Source organism: Gymnoscopelus microlampas, assembly GCF_963454915.1.
Source record: "Gymnoscopelus microlampas genome assembly, chromosome: 8".
In the NCBI taxonomy this organism is placed as follows: Eukaryota; Metazoa; Chordata; class Actinopteri; order Myctophiformes; family Myctophidae; genus Gymnoscopelus; species Gymnoscopelus microlampas.
The window spans coordinates 20,541,114-20,557,141 of record NC_139945.1 but is presented as its reverse complement, the minus strand read 5'-3'; the positions used below and the strand labels follow the sequence as shown (position 1 = coordinate 20,557,141).

General features: G+C 42.2%; 1 protein-coding gene across 3 annotated transcripts in view; it reads left to right on the top strand.

Moving 5' to 3' along the window:
- mark4b (MAP/microtubule affinity-regulating kinase 4b) overlaps positions 1 to 16,028 on the top strand; it is a 75,559-nt gene that overhangs the window by 44,752 nt on the left and 14,779 nt on the right. For 2 of the 3 annotated variants that reach the window (XM_084064398.1, XM_084064400.1), the window contains exons 4-14: positions 3,782 to 3,830; positions 4,057 to 4,122; positions 6,531 to 6,601; positions 6,867 to 6,923; positions 7,409 to 7,645; positions 8,202 to 8,321; positions 8,697 to 8,796; positions 9,246 to 9,355; positions 10,383 to 10,575; positions 10,958 to 11,184; positions 13,009 to 13,112. In XM_084064398.1, the coding sequence (XP_083920524.1) occupies positions 3,782 to 3,830; positions 4,057 to 4,122; positions 6,531 to 6,601; positions 6,867 to 6,923; positions 7,409 to 7,645; positions 8,202 to 8,321; positions 8,697 to 8,796; positions 9,246 to 9,355; positions 10,383 to 10,575; positions 10,958 to 11,184; positions 13,009 to 13,112 (1,334 nt within the window). The remainder of the gene's footprint in view (positions 1 to 3,781; positions 3,831 to 4,056; positions 4,123 to 6,530; positions 6,602 to 6,866; positions 6,924 to 7,408; positions 7,646 to 8,201; positions 8,322 to 8,696; positions 8,797 to 9,245; positions 9,356 to 10,382; positions 10,576 to 10,957; positions 11,185 to 13,008; positions 13,113 to 16,028) is intronic. The other variant, XM_084064399.1, reaches the window with a different exon arrangement.

Below are 16,028 nucleotides of genomic sequence, written 5' to 3'. Positions count from 1 at the left end.
CAACGATAACAAAATATTGTTTTGTTATCTTGGGTCTGAGAGGCTAAAACTCATCACATGGTGGTCCGTGGCTCAAATGGCGAATAAATAATGGACCTTGATATGAAAAGGGTTGAAAAGCACTGAGCTAGAACATACAGTATAACATTTGAATGTGAGGGGTAAACAAGAAGGACCACAAGAGAGGTAGAGGGAGGATGAGAGAGGAGAGAGGTGGGATGCTGTGACAGACGACAGTGAAGGTAGGAGGGGAGGGGAGTGTCTCCCATGGTAACAGGGGTCTGTTGTTGGAGAATGAACCTCATCACTTTTGTGTGACACTCTCTTGTAAGTAGGATGAAAAAAACATAAAAGGTTGAATTATGGTTGAGATATGGAGTTTCTGCCCGACAGCAACGTGTTCTTTCTCCTTTTGTCTCTCTTTCACTTTATTTTTTGTTCTCCCTTCTCTCCATTTTCTATTTATTTGATGTACCCATTCATTGTTTTTTTTTTATAAAGAGGCATGAAACCCCCGTTCAGATTAAAAACTACAGCAGATTAAAAACATGGCAGGCTTAACCCATTAAGACCTGGAACTGTGTCATATTTAGATTTGAGCTAAGAAAGCATTATTTTACACTTTGGGCTATTCAAAAATAAAAAGCGAACATTTTTAACTCAAATCTTTGCTTCTGGGGGGTCCCTGGAACAAAATATTTTGATGGGGGTCCGCAGCCAAATACATATAATTTTGGGGGTCCTTGACATGAAAAAGTGTGAGCAACACTGATATAGAAACGTTTTTCAGAAAACTGTTGAGATTTAGGAGACACGTAGAATCGGCTTCAGGTCTCAATGGGTTAATAATGGGTCTGTTGTTAGATTCAGGTGTGCCAATGTGCAAGCAGACAGTAGTCAACATAGACAGTTAGTCAACAGTATTGTCAGTGCACATTGATACACCTGAAACTAACACACCCATTTATTGATTGGCTATGTTGCTTACATCATGGTGTACTATAATGTCAGTCTTATGCCATGTTTTCACCCTTCTAGTAGTTTCTTAACAGGAAATGGAAAACACTCATCGACTAATCAGTCGAGGGGTGTCTGAGTCGACTGCCAATCTCTTAGTCGAATTATGAAATAAAATAAAAGATTCTTTATTATTCGACTGAGAGATTGGCCTAGTTTGTTATATTAATTAACTAATAGTTTGCCAAAAATAGGATATACATCATGATTTATTGGGAGAAACCAAGCAAGTATATGTTAAATCAGACATTAAGCACCCCTACAGCCCAAATGGAATTTTCCTCTATTGCATAACATCTTTTTTTGCATGATTCGACTGAGAGATTGGCAGTCAAATCAGACTGATTCGACTGCCAATCAGAGCATGTGAGTGGGTGGAAATGCCGCTCGGCGCTCCAGGGGGCTGGTTTCACGCTCGCTATTCGCTCATGTTGACCCCCCCTGCGCTCCGTTCCCCGTCGCTCACGTTGATTTGCGCACCTCCCGCTCCATGCTCCGCTCAAACCGGGCCGCTCAACAGTAAAAAAAAAGAAAAGAAAAAAAGGATGTGCGCAGCGGTGAGCTGTGCACTGCTGGATCTCTGTGTGTCTCTGAGTCCGTGCGACCGGGCATGCTCGAACATTCGGTGCGCGGCTCCCGCCGGAGCGGCTTGGAGTGGCAGGCGGTCCTCGCTCCGAGTAGCGCTCCAACTTTTTTAGAAACCCACTCCCCGCCACGGAAAAAATTGTCCCGCTCCACTCTCGCTCCACTCCGCTCACATTTGTCGACTATAGGCAACTATTGGCCAATCAGATTCGACTATAGAAATCCTTAGTCGGGGACAGGCTTAGTTAATACACGCACACACACACACACACACACACACACACACACACACACACACACACACACACACACACACACACACACACTGTCTCTCTCCTTGTCAGTCTCGTTTTCTATTTCTATCTTCATTTCCTGTAAATAAACACTCCTTCCTTGCATCCTTGCAACACACAGGCTAGACTGCTTGTTCCCTGTGTACCACACACACACACACACACACACACACACACACACACACACACACACACACACACACACACACACACACACACACACACACACACACACATAGTTTCTTCCCTGAACACTCTATGAACGTACATTGCACACACAATTGAGCATTGTCACAATATTGCATTTTCCTTAACTTTGGCAGCCCATACACTAGGCCTAACTCCGAACTCAGTTAAAGTCAATTTTGATTACATTTGCCTTTTAAAGAGGCTCTTAGCCTCTGGCTTCCCTGTGTTTTTTTGTTTTTTTTACTAGTTTATAAAAGTACATTAACTAATTAACGAGTGAAGCTATCAGAGCAGCTGTATGGAGCTCTGTGATGGATGGGGTGGGAGGCTGGGGGAGAACGCCCCACTGTCAGGCTCGGTCTAGTCAGGGCTGTGGGTCTGGAGGTAGCGGGGACATGAGACTGCAAGACTACATCCACACTAAAACGTTCTCCTTTTACAATTATTCAGGTGTTTTTGACTCAAAGGATTGCGGTGTTGTCTGGACAGACAGAAACAGAGACTTGATTGACCTGATTGGGTCTTTTCACAACTCACGAGTGGCCTTCACTAAGTTCACTGATTGGTCACATCGCTATCACGTGACCGTTTTCCGTAAGAAAACAAGCCACCTCAGCGTTGTATTACAGTGGTTAATTCAACATTGATACTGAACGTGTTGCTGACCATGTTGTCTATGCTAGCAGCTGTTGTGTGGTTAAATTCTGCATTATATAATGGATAATATATTTTTTGATGTTCTTCCGCCATAGTATTTCCTCCAACTAAGCACACGCCCAATGTACATGAATGGTCAGGTGATATGAGTTTTCAGCCGTGTTGGTATGGACAGAGATAATTTCTGAAATGGTGCTAAAACGCTTGTTTGGGTGGCTGCACAGAGGTCTACTTCATTTTAAAATGCCATTTTAAAATGAAAACGTGTTGGTGTGAGGATGTGCCCTAAATGTCAGTGGGGCCGGTCGGTGGGGGAGGAGACAAGGAAGAAAGAAGTGAGCGGAGTGGATAAAGGCAGCAGGGGAAAGGAACAAGGGGTTTGGTGGTTTTATGGGGTCAGTTATTGTTACAATCAATTTCTGTCACTGAGTTCAAGATGTGAAATTGCACTCATACATTGGTCTTTGAGAACAGGATATTGTAAGATTCCTATATACTGTATATTTTACTTCTTTTATTTGAGTGACTAGAGGGTGAATTGAGCCTAGCCCTATGTGCCAGCTGATCCTCATTATGATGTGATGGATGAGCAAATGCTGTGATTACTCATAACAAATTGAGTTCTCTCTCTCTCTCTCACACACACACACACACACACACACACACACACACACACACACCCACTGTATTAGTGTCCTGTACTGTGCCGTGTCGTACCTGTGCTGCCACAGCACCATACATATATGTTCTTCCATAACGCTTTGCACAGCCTTTGGTTTCATATGAGCTCAATGAGATTTGGTCTTACCAGGTCTAGCATGGATGTTGGAGCTACTGTGTTCCTTTTAGAAACGGCATAGTCGTGGTTCCATTTGTGTACTTTGAAATTGCATTTGGTCATTCATTGTATTTTTTCTTCCCCTAAAAATAGATACATATCAATGTGATGTAAATAATATACTCTGAGATGCAATGTGAGTGTGTGGTTTACTACAATGTTGCAGTGCTAGCATTCACTATCTCATTTTGTGTGGTTTCAGCTCTTTCGAGAGGTACGCATCATGAAGGGCCTAAACCATCCCAACATAGGTGAGCTACACTACTGTGTGTGTGTGTGTGTGTGTGTGTGTGTGTGTGTGTGTGTGTGTACAGAGGCAAGTTGTATATGTGTCACATGTGTACATGTAGTCCTACAGTAGAGGGATGTGCATGCATATATGTTTGTTGGCTGTCTGTATGTATAAGTGTGTGTGACTGTACATCACTATACCTCTATATTCTATATACTATATCCTCTTTTGTGTCTGTGTTACAGTCCAGCTGTTTGAGGTGATTGAAACAGAAAAGACTCTCTACCTGGTCATGGAGTACGCCAGTGGAGGTGAGTGATACCACCACCCTCATCATCGCCTGCTCTTTTCATCTAATGCTTCAGACCAAAGATTCGCAATGAGACGAAAACCTTTTAAGCCCAATTTATACTTTGTTGTATGATGGTGACGAAAAGAGCAGATCTACAAGCTAATCTGTGAGCTTGTATTTACATTTAGCTGTATTTCTGGGTACTACTGTATAGCGGTGGTTCTCAAAGTGGGGGTCCTGGGGGGGGGGGGGGGGGGGGGGGCACCAGTGGTCGCCAGTGGTCGCCAGCAAAATGTGTTAATGTAGCGTCACAATCATTTGAACGACTTTATTTTATACTTTGGCTTTTCAAAAATAGCAGATATACAAGCTCATAGCACGTCACTTCGTGCCGGGATATGAGCTTGTAGATCTGCTATTTTTGGACACACTTTTTGAGATGGGGGGGGGGGGGGGGTCCACAGCCAAATACATATCATTTTGGGGGTCTTTGACATGAAGTTTGGGAACCACTGGTATATAGTGTGTAAATTGTCTTCAGATTGAATTTTAACCCATTGAGACCTGAAGCCGATTCTACATGTCTCCTAAATCTCAACAGTTTTCTGAAAAACGTTTGTTTCTATATCAGTGGTGCTCAATCTTTTTCATGTCAAGGACCCCCAAAATTATATGTATTTGGCCGCGGACCCCCATCAAAATATTTTGTTCCAGGGTCCCCCCAGAAGCAAAGATTTGAGTTAAAAATGTTCGCTTTAAAAAAAAAAAATTCAACGATTTGCACACATTTTCACGAATTTTCAAAAATAGCAGATCTACAAGCTCGTAGCGCGGCACTCGGTGCCGCGCTATGAGCTTGTATATCTGCTATTTTTGAATAGCCCAAAGTGTAAAATAATGCTTTTTAGCTCAAATCTAAAAATGACACAGTTCCAGGTCTTAATGGGTTAAGTGGGCATCCATCCTTAGATCCTCTACTTGTCTCTGCTGTTCCATCCCTCTCTCCCTCCAGTATTATTTAACCTTTTCCCATGCTCCTCACCTCCTCTATTTTTACCATTCTACGTCTTTATTTTTCTTTCCTGTCTGCCCTTCACCCCTAATCCCCCCCCCCCCCCCCCATTCCGTCTCGCTCTGTGGTCTATGAGCTCTCGTCCTCGTCTCTGCTCCTGTCCTAATAAGGAGGAGCTAGACAGTAACTTGGTCCTCTGCTGAACTTAACCTCAGCCTCTCTTTCCACTATTTGGGCTTGTCATCAAGAAACACGCACACACACACACACACACACACACACACACACACACACACACACACACACACACACACACACACACACACACACACACACACACACACACACACACACACACACTATGCACGTGTGCATACACACGTAAGCTTTTATTCAGGCAGATCCTTTTTTTAACGCATTTAGACCGGGAAAGAATCTGTGTCATTTTTAGGTTTCTTTGGCTATTAACCCATTGAGACCTGAAGCCGATTGTCTCCTAAATCCCAACAGTTTTCTGAAAAACATATGTTTCTATATCAGTGGTTCTCAATCTTATTCATGTCAAGGACCCCCAAAATGTATATGTATTTGGCCGCCGACCCCCATCCAAATATGTTGTTCCAGAGACCCCCCAGAAGCAAAGATTTGAGTTAAAAATGTTCGCTTTAAAACAATATATATTCAAAGATTTGCACACATTTTCACGATTTTTCAAAAATAGCTGAGCTTGTATATCTGCTATTTTTGAATAGCCCAAAGTGTAAAATAATGCTTTTTAGCTCAAATCTAAAAATGACACAGTTCCAGGGCTTAATGGGTTAAGAAATAGCAGATCTACAAGCTCTTAGCGCTGCACCGAGTGTCGCGCTACGAGCTTGTAAATCTGCTATTCTTTATTCATGAAAATATCATGAACATTTTTGCAAATCTTTGAATATATATATTTTTATATTACAAATAACATTTGTAACTCAAATCTTTGCTTCTGGGGATTCTACAAATGTCTTATAAATCAGTTTTTTTTAAAACTTATGTTGCTATAACCAGTGGTTCTCAAACTTTTTCATGTCATGTTGTTCCAGGGACCCCCCAGAAGCAAAGATTTGAGTAAAAAATGTATATACTGTACAGTATATATATTCAAAGATTTGCACACATTTTCACAATTGTTTTTTCAAAAATAGCAGATCTACAAGCTCATAGCGCGGCACCGAGTGCCGCGCTATGAGCTTGTAGCTTGAGCTTGTACTGTAGCTTGTAGCTTGTAAATGTGCTATTTTTGAATAGCCAAAGAGATCTAAAGTGACACAGATGCGTTCCCGCAATGAATGGGCTAAGCTCTCATACGCTTTTATACCAGAGCATGCTGATATGACGTGTGAGTTTGTGTCTCACTAGTTTGATCTGTCTTGCAGGGGAAGTGTTCGACTACCTCGTGTCTCATGGCCGAATGAAGGAAAAGGAGGCCAGAGCCAAGTTCAGACAGGTCAGTAAAGCTCTGAAGCTGTGGCAATAGTGTGGCGCCCCCTGTGGACATACAATGTACCAAACACTGTGGACGTGTTGTGTGTAATGGCAATGCTGCATCATCGCTCGCGTCTACTAATATTTGACTGTGTGGTTATGTTTGCAGTGATATCTTACTGTAAACTCTGGCTGCAAATAACATTTCTATAATCTATTATTTACATTGTAATTAACTGGATTCATTCATTCATTCATTTTGTTTTTGTTTGGTTCATTCTCTCTAGATTGTATCGGCAGTCCACTACTGTCATCAGAAGAACATTGTTCATAGAGACTTGAAGGTAAATGTGGGATGCGGGATCACACTTGGGTCAAATAGCATTTGTCAGTAATTGTTGGTGTTTGTTTTATACTCATTGTAGTGGAGAAGTTAATCTGTCTGTCACAGCTAAGTTTGACTTTCAAATGCTGTAATATGAACACATTTATTAATGACAGCAGACATTAATTAGAAATAAAGGAATTAGCTATAGGTCTGCTGTGATTGTTTTTGGACATGTCACTCCCATTCATTAACAATGGAAGACGGATGGGAGGTTTTGAATAGCATCGTGCCCAAAGTTATTGTGACTGACTATGATGCCTATTTTTCAACCTTATATTCTTAACCCATTAAAACCGGGAAAGAATCCATTCATTGTCATGTCATTTTAGATTTTAGCGTTGGCTATTCAAAAATAGCAGATATGAACTACCGATTTAGAAGGCATTCGTAGAATCGGACTCAATTATTCAACAACTGCCTTCACGCGTCTTCTTCTGCAAGGCGGAGAACTTGCTGCTCGATGCCGACGCCAACATCAAGATAGCCGACTTTGGCTTCAGTAACGAGTTCACCATGGGAAACAAGCTGGACACCTTCTGTGGCTCCCCTCCCTACGCCGCCCCGGAGCTCTTCCAGGGGAAGAAGTACGACGGTCCTGAGGTGGATATCTGGAGCCTGGGGGTCATACTGTACACGCTGGTCAGCGGGTCGCTGCCTTTCGATGGACAGAACCTTAAGGTGGGTGCGAGGAGGACGCGGGTGGAGGAGGCATATGTCGTTCTCAATCTGAGGGCCGGTGCCCACTGTTGGACCGCAAGGGTATTGCGAAGTAGGCCCCCAAATAATTGGCACAACACTCAAGATTTTGATGATAATTTGTTTTAAATTGTTTTAGTCGCATTCCTAAGCCAATCATTAGCGCAGACCTTCGCATCTTTCCGCTGGTCATCAAATTATTGGCTTAGGAATGCGACAAAAACTAAAAAATCTCCATGAAATCAAGGCTTCATGGGGTGTGTAATTGATAGAAAACAAGTTGTTTTTTGGGTGAACTACTCCTTTAATGCCTGCCGCGTTAAGTGGTCAGATGGGTGGGCCGAATGTTTTCAATATTTTCAAGTGGGCCCTGATCTAGAAAAGGCCACTGGTATAGAGGATGTATAGTAAAGAAGACTGGCGGGATAGATAGTGAGATTAAGTTAACCCACTGCCCCGTCTGTGGTTCAATTTGAATGGTCATTCTGCTTTCAAAACCTTTTCTTATTAATGTGTGTTGGTGTCTTTTTTTTTTAAGGAACTGCGGGAGCGTGTTCTGCGAGGTAAATACCGCGTGCCCTTCTACATGTCCACAGATTGTGAGGGGATCCTACGACGCTTCCTGGTGCTCAACCCCTCCAAACGCTGCACCCTGGAGGTGAGGAGGACTTACTACATATACATAAATATGAAAGGCTTCATTGTAAAGAATGTAAATACACTTTTGGAAAAGTGACTATAATGTGAAATTCATCCGTAATTTTTATACTGATTCATTCAAATTCAAAACATTTTGTCAACGATGGATGGATGATTTTATTTATACTTTGCTTGTCAATGGCAATGAATAAGAGCATCAGTGGTAAAATAGTGGATATGTTATTTGTGAATTTGTGAATACAGTTTATACTCTATATACACTTTCCAAGATGTTTCTATAACCGGTCTCCTCACGTCTCCCCTTCATGCCTGGATTTAATGGGACACGTGTTGATTAAACCATACTGTCCTTCATCCTGTGTCTTCTCTTCAGCAAATTATGAAGGACAAGTGGATAAATGTAGGCCATGACGGAGATGACCTTAAGCCCCATTTAGAGCCTGTGGAAGACCACAACGATGCCAGCCGCATTGGTGAGGAACACTGCAATTCCCAGAATGCAATAGGTTCCCATGTTGTCTTAGTAGCTCATGTTAAAGCCCAGAGTATTATAAATCATTTACAACTATAATACAGACTTATGGAATTGCAGCATTCCAACGCATGGTCTGTTTCTTTTCTTTCCATTACTAAACTATATTGTACACATAAACCTAAGTACATATAAATGTACATTCACATATATATGTAATTATATACCTATACATATAGAAGTAGGACCCTTCCACACAGCACTTTCAAAAGAACCTCAAAGTGAGCTGTGATTACTGTGCATACTTTTCTATTTAATAACCCTACTACTTTCTAACAAAACCAAAGAATTATACTCTCGTGTAGGCCTACTTGTATATGAGATGTAACGAATAAAATGTTGAATCTTTGATCTTTAATCAAGTTTGTTGTGTCTCTCCACACTCTCCAGATATCATGGTTGGCATGGGCTACACCAGAGATGACATCAAAGACGCCCTGACTACTCAGAAATACAACGAGGTCACCGCCACATACCTGCTGCTTGGGCGCAAGAATGAGGTCAGATATTCAGTCTTATTGGCTTGGTCCTCAAGGTTTCACCACTGTGTCCTTTTGGTTTGGTCTGTCCACTGTAAAATTGTTTGTTAAATTAACTCTGAGAGTGTACAAATGGACCTAATGGTTTATACTCTGAGAGTGTGTGGATAAATTAGCAGTTGTACTGTGTGGAAAGAAGTTTGAAAATACAATGAGTTTGATTTGATGAGTTGCTCTCAGTGTCTAATAAATATATTTATGTCATTGGTCGTTGAAATAAGGCCAAATAATTATTTTGGTGTAATGATATTAGAATTTGATTCAATACCTTTAACCTTGCAAACAATCCCACTGAGAACAAAGGTATCTTTTAGATGAGAACCTTTTGTTGTGTGTACACTGTAAACTTGCCACATCAGATTTTTCAAATGAAATGGAACATGGTGACATAAAGCAAAAAGAAAGACATTACTGAAAGATGTGGAAATAGCTTAGAAACACTATCAGTCTTTCATTGGAACACGTATGTGAGCATAATGTCCTTGGTATGTGTTGTGTTAGTATTTCAAGACAGACATGTTGGCTCCAGCAATTTTCAAATTTTCAAACAATCTGTACTTCAAGGTTCAAGGTTGGGCTTTATTGTTACATCTTGTGTACAGGTGCATAAACGTGCATATGATCTTGGTATATTATATACACCATCAGCATTTTTTTTTTTAAATAAGTAGAAAATTAAACAGCTGTCCCACCTCCCCCACTTCTGTTTCGCCTATCTCTGTAAAAGTCAGACTGGAAACCCAATTAGTTGAAGCCTAGCTAGCTAGATGCTTAGCAGAAATGTAAATGTGTTTGTTAACACCGCGTTGTGATTGGTTGAATACCCTTCTGTTTTGAAGAGCTGATGACCCTTTCTGTTCTCAACTTTTACGGGGCAGAATTTCAGACTCTGTAGCATTTGAAGATTCTGTAAGAGATGGGTCTAGCTAGAGAGAGACTACTAGAGTTAGTGTTGTATCAAATGTCTCTGTCTGTTTCTCTCTCTCAGTCGGAGACTGGCACAGAGTCTCGGTCAGGCAGCACTCTGAGTTTGGCCAGGGTCCGACCCGGCACCATCACCAACGGAACCAGCAAACACTCCACTTCCTCCTCCTCCTCTGGCCCTTCCTCCTCCTCCACCGCCCACAAGACGCAGCGTAGCAGCTCTACGTATCACCGCCAGAGACGACACTCTGACTTCTGTAAGAGCATCAAGCCTGAATTATACTCTGAAAATTGCAGATCTGCAAGCTCATAACACCCCACGTTGCGATGAAATACTCTTATCTATTCAATACCGTCAACTGCTCTGAGATCAGTTTGCCTCTTACTGTTGTCCGTTTGTGATGAATGCTGAACTTTAAACTGACTTTGATTAGGTCAGGTTTCTTACTAAGCAATCTGGGAACCCATCGGCAAACAATCTTGAGAGATACTCACTAAGTACTGTACTTTTGCTGTCTCTTTCTTTTTATCTCTTTCTGTTTACTTCTTGTCATTTTCACCATCTCTTTTTTATTGTCCCTCTTATCTATCTGTGTCCCCACATCTCTTGCTCTCCCTCTTTATGTCTGTCCCTCTCAGGTGGTCCTTCGGTGCCAGGGACGACCCACCCAAAGCGTAGTCCCAGTGGAGTTGGTGAGGCGGCGGGGCTGAAAGAGGAACGCATGTCCATCCGAAAGGCGAGCACCAACACGGTTGGCTCCCGTAGCATCCCGCCCCCCTCCAGTCCCATGGTTAGCTCCGCCCACAATCCAAATAAGTCCGAGATCCCTGACCGTCGAAAAGAAATTAACTCGACGGCGGTAAGTGTAAGTAGATATATTCCATTTTTTTTATCCAAAACACTGTCCTCACCACAGACATCCTTATTTTCAACATCCCCTTTTCACACAGCACAACTCATTTAGGTTGAATTAACTCGGATAGACTAGAGCATAAAGACATTCTGCTCACATTGGTACAGAATGAATCAGATGCTTCTCAATGACTCGGTCTCTGTCACTCACTGAACTCATTCACACACAATCTCACTGACACACACATACAATACTTTTACGTCCTCGTACACACACACACACACACACACACACACACACACACACACACACACACACACACACACACACACACACACACACACACACACACAGCCTTAATAATACACAGATGAATAAAGAGACATAATCCAGACAGTGAATATGGAGTTCACGGCTCACCTCAGATTAACATTTTGACATAGCAGTTACACAACAAATGGAGTCAGACAAGACATCCGGCAGATTAACCCCAGATTACCCCCCTTTAATGTGACGCATGGTGAGCAGATGTGAGCAAACATTACACCGCATGGGGTCAGATGGTATTTTCATATCATTGTGGTGTTTGTTTTCATCCTGCTCGGAGCGGGCTTACCTTGTCAGAACAACTTTGTGTAATTAGTGAGGTTGGTAAACACATAGACATGGGGTCTTCAACAGGGGGTCCGGGACCCCTAGGGGGTCCTCAGAGTTACTACAGGGGGTCGGCCAAATCTATGTGTGATATGATTTTTGTTTTTACCTTAACCACTTGAAACCTAGCATCCCTTTTCTGAGGAGAACTTTTAGCCAAAAATAGCAGATCTACAAGCTCTCAACGCCTCGCGCTGCGAGGCGCTGAGAGCTTGTAGATCGGCTATTTTTGGCAAAGAGGCTATAGGTGTAGAGGGGAAAAAAGAGCAGACTAAGTAAAATAAAACCTTTAATCTGAAACACAATTTTATACAATATAGAGTAGGGGGTCCCTGCTTCATCTCTCTCTCAGCTAGGGGGTCCTTGGCCTGAAAACGTTGAAGACCCCTGACATAGACTGTAAACACTGCCTCTTGTTATATCATCTCCTATGTGAAACCGTCAGTTAACTTCGCAAAAACATGGCTACTCTGCTCCACATTAAGGCCAGTTTGCATTGGGCTGGAGGAGCCATTATTTGGGACTAATAATCAGTGGTGGAAAGTAAATTAATCAGTGGTGGAAAGTAACTAAGTACATTTACTTTAGTACTGTCCTAAAGTAAAATTTTGAGGTATTTGTACTTTACTTGAGTGTTTCCAATACTTTTACTTCTACCCCACTACATCTCGGATCCAAATATTATATATATTTTATTTGAAAACTTTAGTTACTACTACTAGTTACTTTGTAGATTGATTATTATTACAAAACATACATTAACCACTTCAGCCCTGTATACATTTCGGCCATTCGAAAATAGCCGATCTACAAGCTCACAATGCGACGCATTGTGAGTTTGTAGATTTGCTATTTTCAAAAGATTTTAATACATTTGAAAACGTGAAATGGGACATTCTGCATAATGAGTACTTTTACTTTTGGTGCTTTAAGTACATTTTGATGCCAATACTTTTGTGCTTTTACTCAAGTACATTTTGAATTCCGGACTTTTACTCACGCAACAGAGTATTTCTATAGTGCAGTATTGATACCTTTACTCAAGTAAACCATTTCAGTGCTTTTTCCACCACTGCTAATAATGTCCCTCTGTGTTCGACTGAATTAAGTCAAAGAGTTGTTCTGGTAACAAAGTGATTCCTGACAATAATTGATAAAGGTTTCCATTTGTATGTCTTCCAGAACAACGTCCCAGCCAGTGCCATGACTCGACGGAACACCTATGTGTGCACGGACCGATCCAGTACAGACCGACACTCACTACTACAGAACGGCAAAGAGAATAGGTGAGAGGGCTGTGTGTGTGTGTGTGTGTGTGTGTGTGTGTGTGTGTGTGTGTGTGTGTGTGTGTGTGTGTGTGTGTGTGTGTGTGTGTGTGTGTGTGTGTGTGTGTGTGTGTGTGTGTGTGTGTGTGTGTGTGTGAGAGAGGCAGTGTGAACTGTTGTGACAGATTGTTGTCTGCTTGTCAGTCTCCATCTCTTTATCTCTCATTCTCTCTGTATGTTTACTTCTGTCTGTCGTTGTTCATTGCAGCTGGTCTGTGTTCTCCCTCTTTTAACCCATTCAATCCGGGAACGCATCTGTGTCATTTTAAGATTTCTTTGGCTATTCAAAAATAGCAGATCTACAAGCTAATAGTGCGGCACCGAGTGCAGCGCTATGAGCTTGTATATCTGCTATTTTTGCAAAATGTTGAGCATTACATTTTGTGCAAATCTTTGAATATATATATATATACAGCATATATATATATGTATGTTTTAAAGCAAACATTTTTGACTCCGATCTGTGCTTCTTGGGGGGGTCCCTGGAACGACATATTTTGTGGCCAAATACATATCATTTTGGGGTTCCTTGACATGGAAAAGTTGGAGCACCACTGATATAGCAACATACTGCTAGGATTCAGAAAACATTTTTAGATATCAATGTTTTGTTCCAGGCACCCCCCAGAAACAAATATTTGAGTTACAAATGTTCGCTTTAAAATATATATATATATCTCTCGATTTATTTATTTTTTGCAGATCTACAAGCTCATAGCGCGGCACAGAGTGCCACACTATGAGCTTGTAGATCTGCTATTTTTGAATAGCCAAGGAAGTCTTAAAATGACAGAGATGCGTTCCCGGCCTCAATGGATTCATTCTGTCTGTTGGAGGTTGAGCCAGAATGTCAGTCTTGCGTCCCTGCAGAGATGAAAGGGGGGGGGGGGGTGCACACTGCACTGCAGGAAACGGATGAGGTGATGAGACAGGATTGGGGGGTTGCAGGAGAAGATGAATAGGGAGCTGAAAAAAAGAAAAAGGTCAAGCGAGGTAGAGGGATGATCCAGGGAGGGAGAGCAACCAAGGGAGGGGTGTAAGGAATAAAAGTGCAGTGCTCTGTTTACTGTACTTTGTTGTGCATGGTGTCACGCACCCGAAAACCAACCAAGTATAAAGCGGGCTCTGGAGAGAGCTACCGTAGTGACAGGTGGGGATAGAGCAGTGATTGTGATTTGAGAGTATTGAAAGAGGGGGCCCCCAAATAGTTGGCAAAACACAAGATTTTAATGATATTATAATATTAAAAAAGTGTAATATATTAATAAAAAGTGATACCAATAAATAGGAACTCTTACAAAAAATGTTTTATCTTACATCGTTAGTGTGATCAGATGATCAGTGATCAGATGGTTGGGCCGTGAAAGCTTTTTGAGATTTTCACCTGGGCCCTGATCCGCAGCCAAATGCATATCATTTTGGAGGGGTCCTTGACATGGAAAAAAGTTTGAGGATCTCTGCAGTAAGTGACCTTGTGCAGTCACAGACATACCGAATTCCATCATAAGCATAAGGCACACTCTCCTCCTCTCCTCTCCTCTCCTCAGCCTGTGTTCTGCAGCAGTCAGCTCCTTCCCGTCTGAAGTTAAATGATTTTGCTCTGCAGCGGCTGCACATCAACTTAACCCACCTAATGGCTCTGGCCCTCTTGAACTCTGTGTGGGTGTTGTTATCTAGAGCGTTATGGAAAGCAGCCTCCGGCCCCCGCAGACAGCCTGATACCCGGGGAGGCAGGGTGCGAGGCTTGTGTGTGTGTGTGTGTGTGTGTGTGTGTGTTTGTTTGTACTTGTATTGCTATACTTGTGAGGGGGCAAATGACCCCAGAAGTCCAGTACAGTATGAGAACTGGACATTGTTTTTGTGAAACAAAATAGATTTAGGCTTGATTTACACTTGGTTGTGCGGCGCTGTCACACCACCAACATGCGGGAAAGGGGTATTTACTAAATGACTGTTGTAAAATGTAGCTGTCCTCACAAGTAACTGTATAGTAATACAAATGTGTGTGGTTTTGTATTTTGGATCAAATATTCCTCACAAGTGCGGAAAACGATGTAGAAGTTGATTGGAAAGAAAGCGGTGAGCGTAAAGGTTAGGAGAATGATAACTTTAATTTGAGTTAAGGAATATAGTCAAAAAAAGGTCTTCTCTGTGTGTGTGTGTGTGTGTGTGTGTGTGTGTGCCTGTGTGCGTGGTGAAAGGACAATAATCACTGGGTGAGAGGAGGATAATGTAAATAGTAAAATCTCTCAGTATGAAGGAACGGTTTAGGCTTCAGAGAGCTCTGACAATGACAACATTCTGGCAATTTCTGGGTCATTCGGTCGACAATAGAAATGAGCCGCTAGTCACGTCTGGAGGGCTGTCCTCTGTCTCACTGCTAGCTGTTGCTTTTCATTACATCTCTCCCTCCCTCTCTCTCTCTCTCTCACACACTCCATGCCCCCTCTGCATATTTTCCTTGCTTCCTTCCTTCCAGTCAGTGTTCGTAAAGACACACGTCCTTTCTCTTGACCTCTCTCAGACAGTCAGACTGGTTTAATTAATTTGTGTTTTTCAAGGGGAAAATGTCTCTGTCCCGTCTCTAATTCCTTTGTTCCCTTGTAGTTGCCTTCCCTTCTCTGCCCTTGTCGTTTATTTCAAGTCATTTATTTCTGCCATGGCACTCTGGACACAGCGCGGGTCGGCCACTCACTAACCATCCATCACATCAAATGGGCCTGGCTTTACCAGCCAAAGAATATTGGGTGTTGAATGTCAATATGTGGAGTGATATGTACACTGTTATGGACAGTCACGTAATGCACTGTACATGTATGTCAAGGTCCCTTTGTCCTTGGCTTGTGTGTGTGTGTGTGTGTGTGTGTGTGTGTGTGT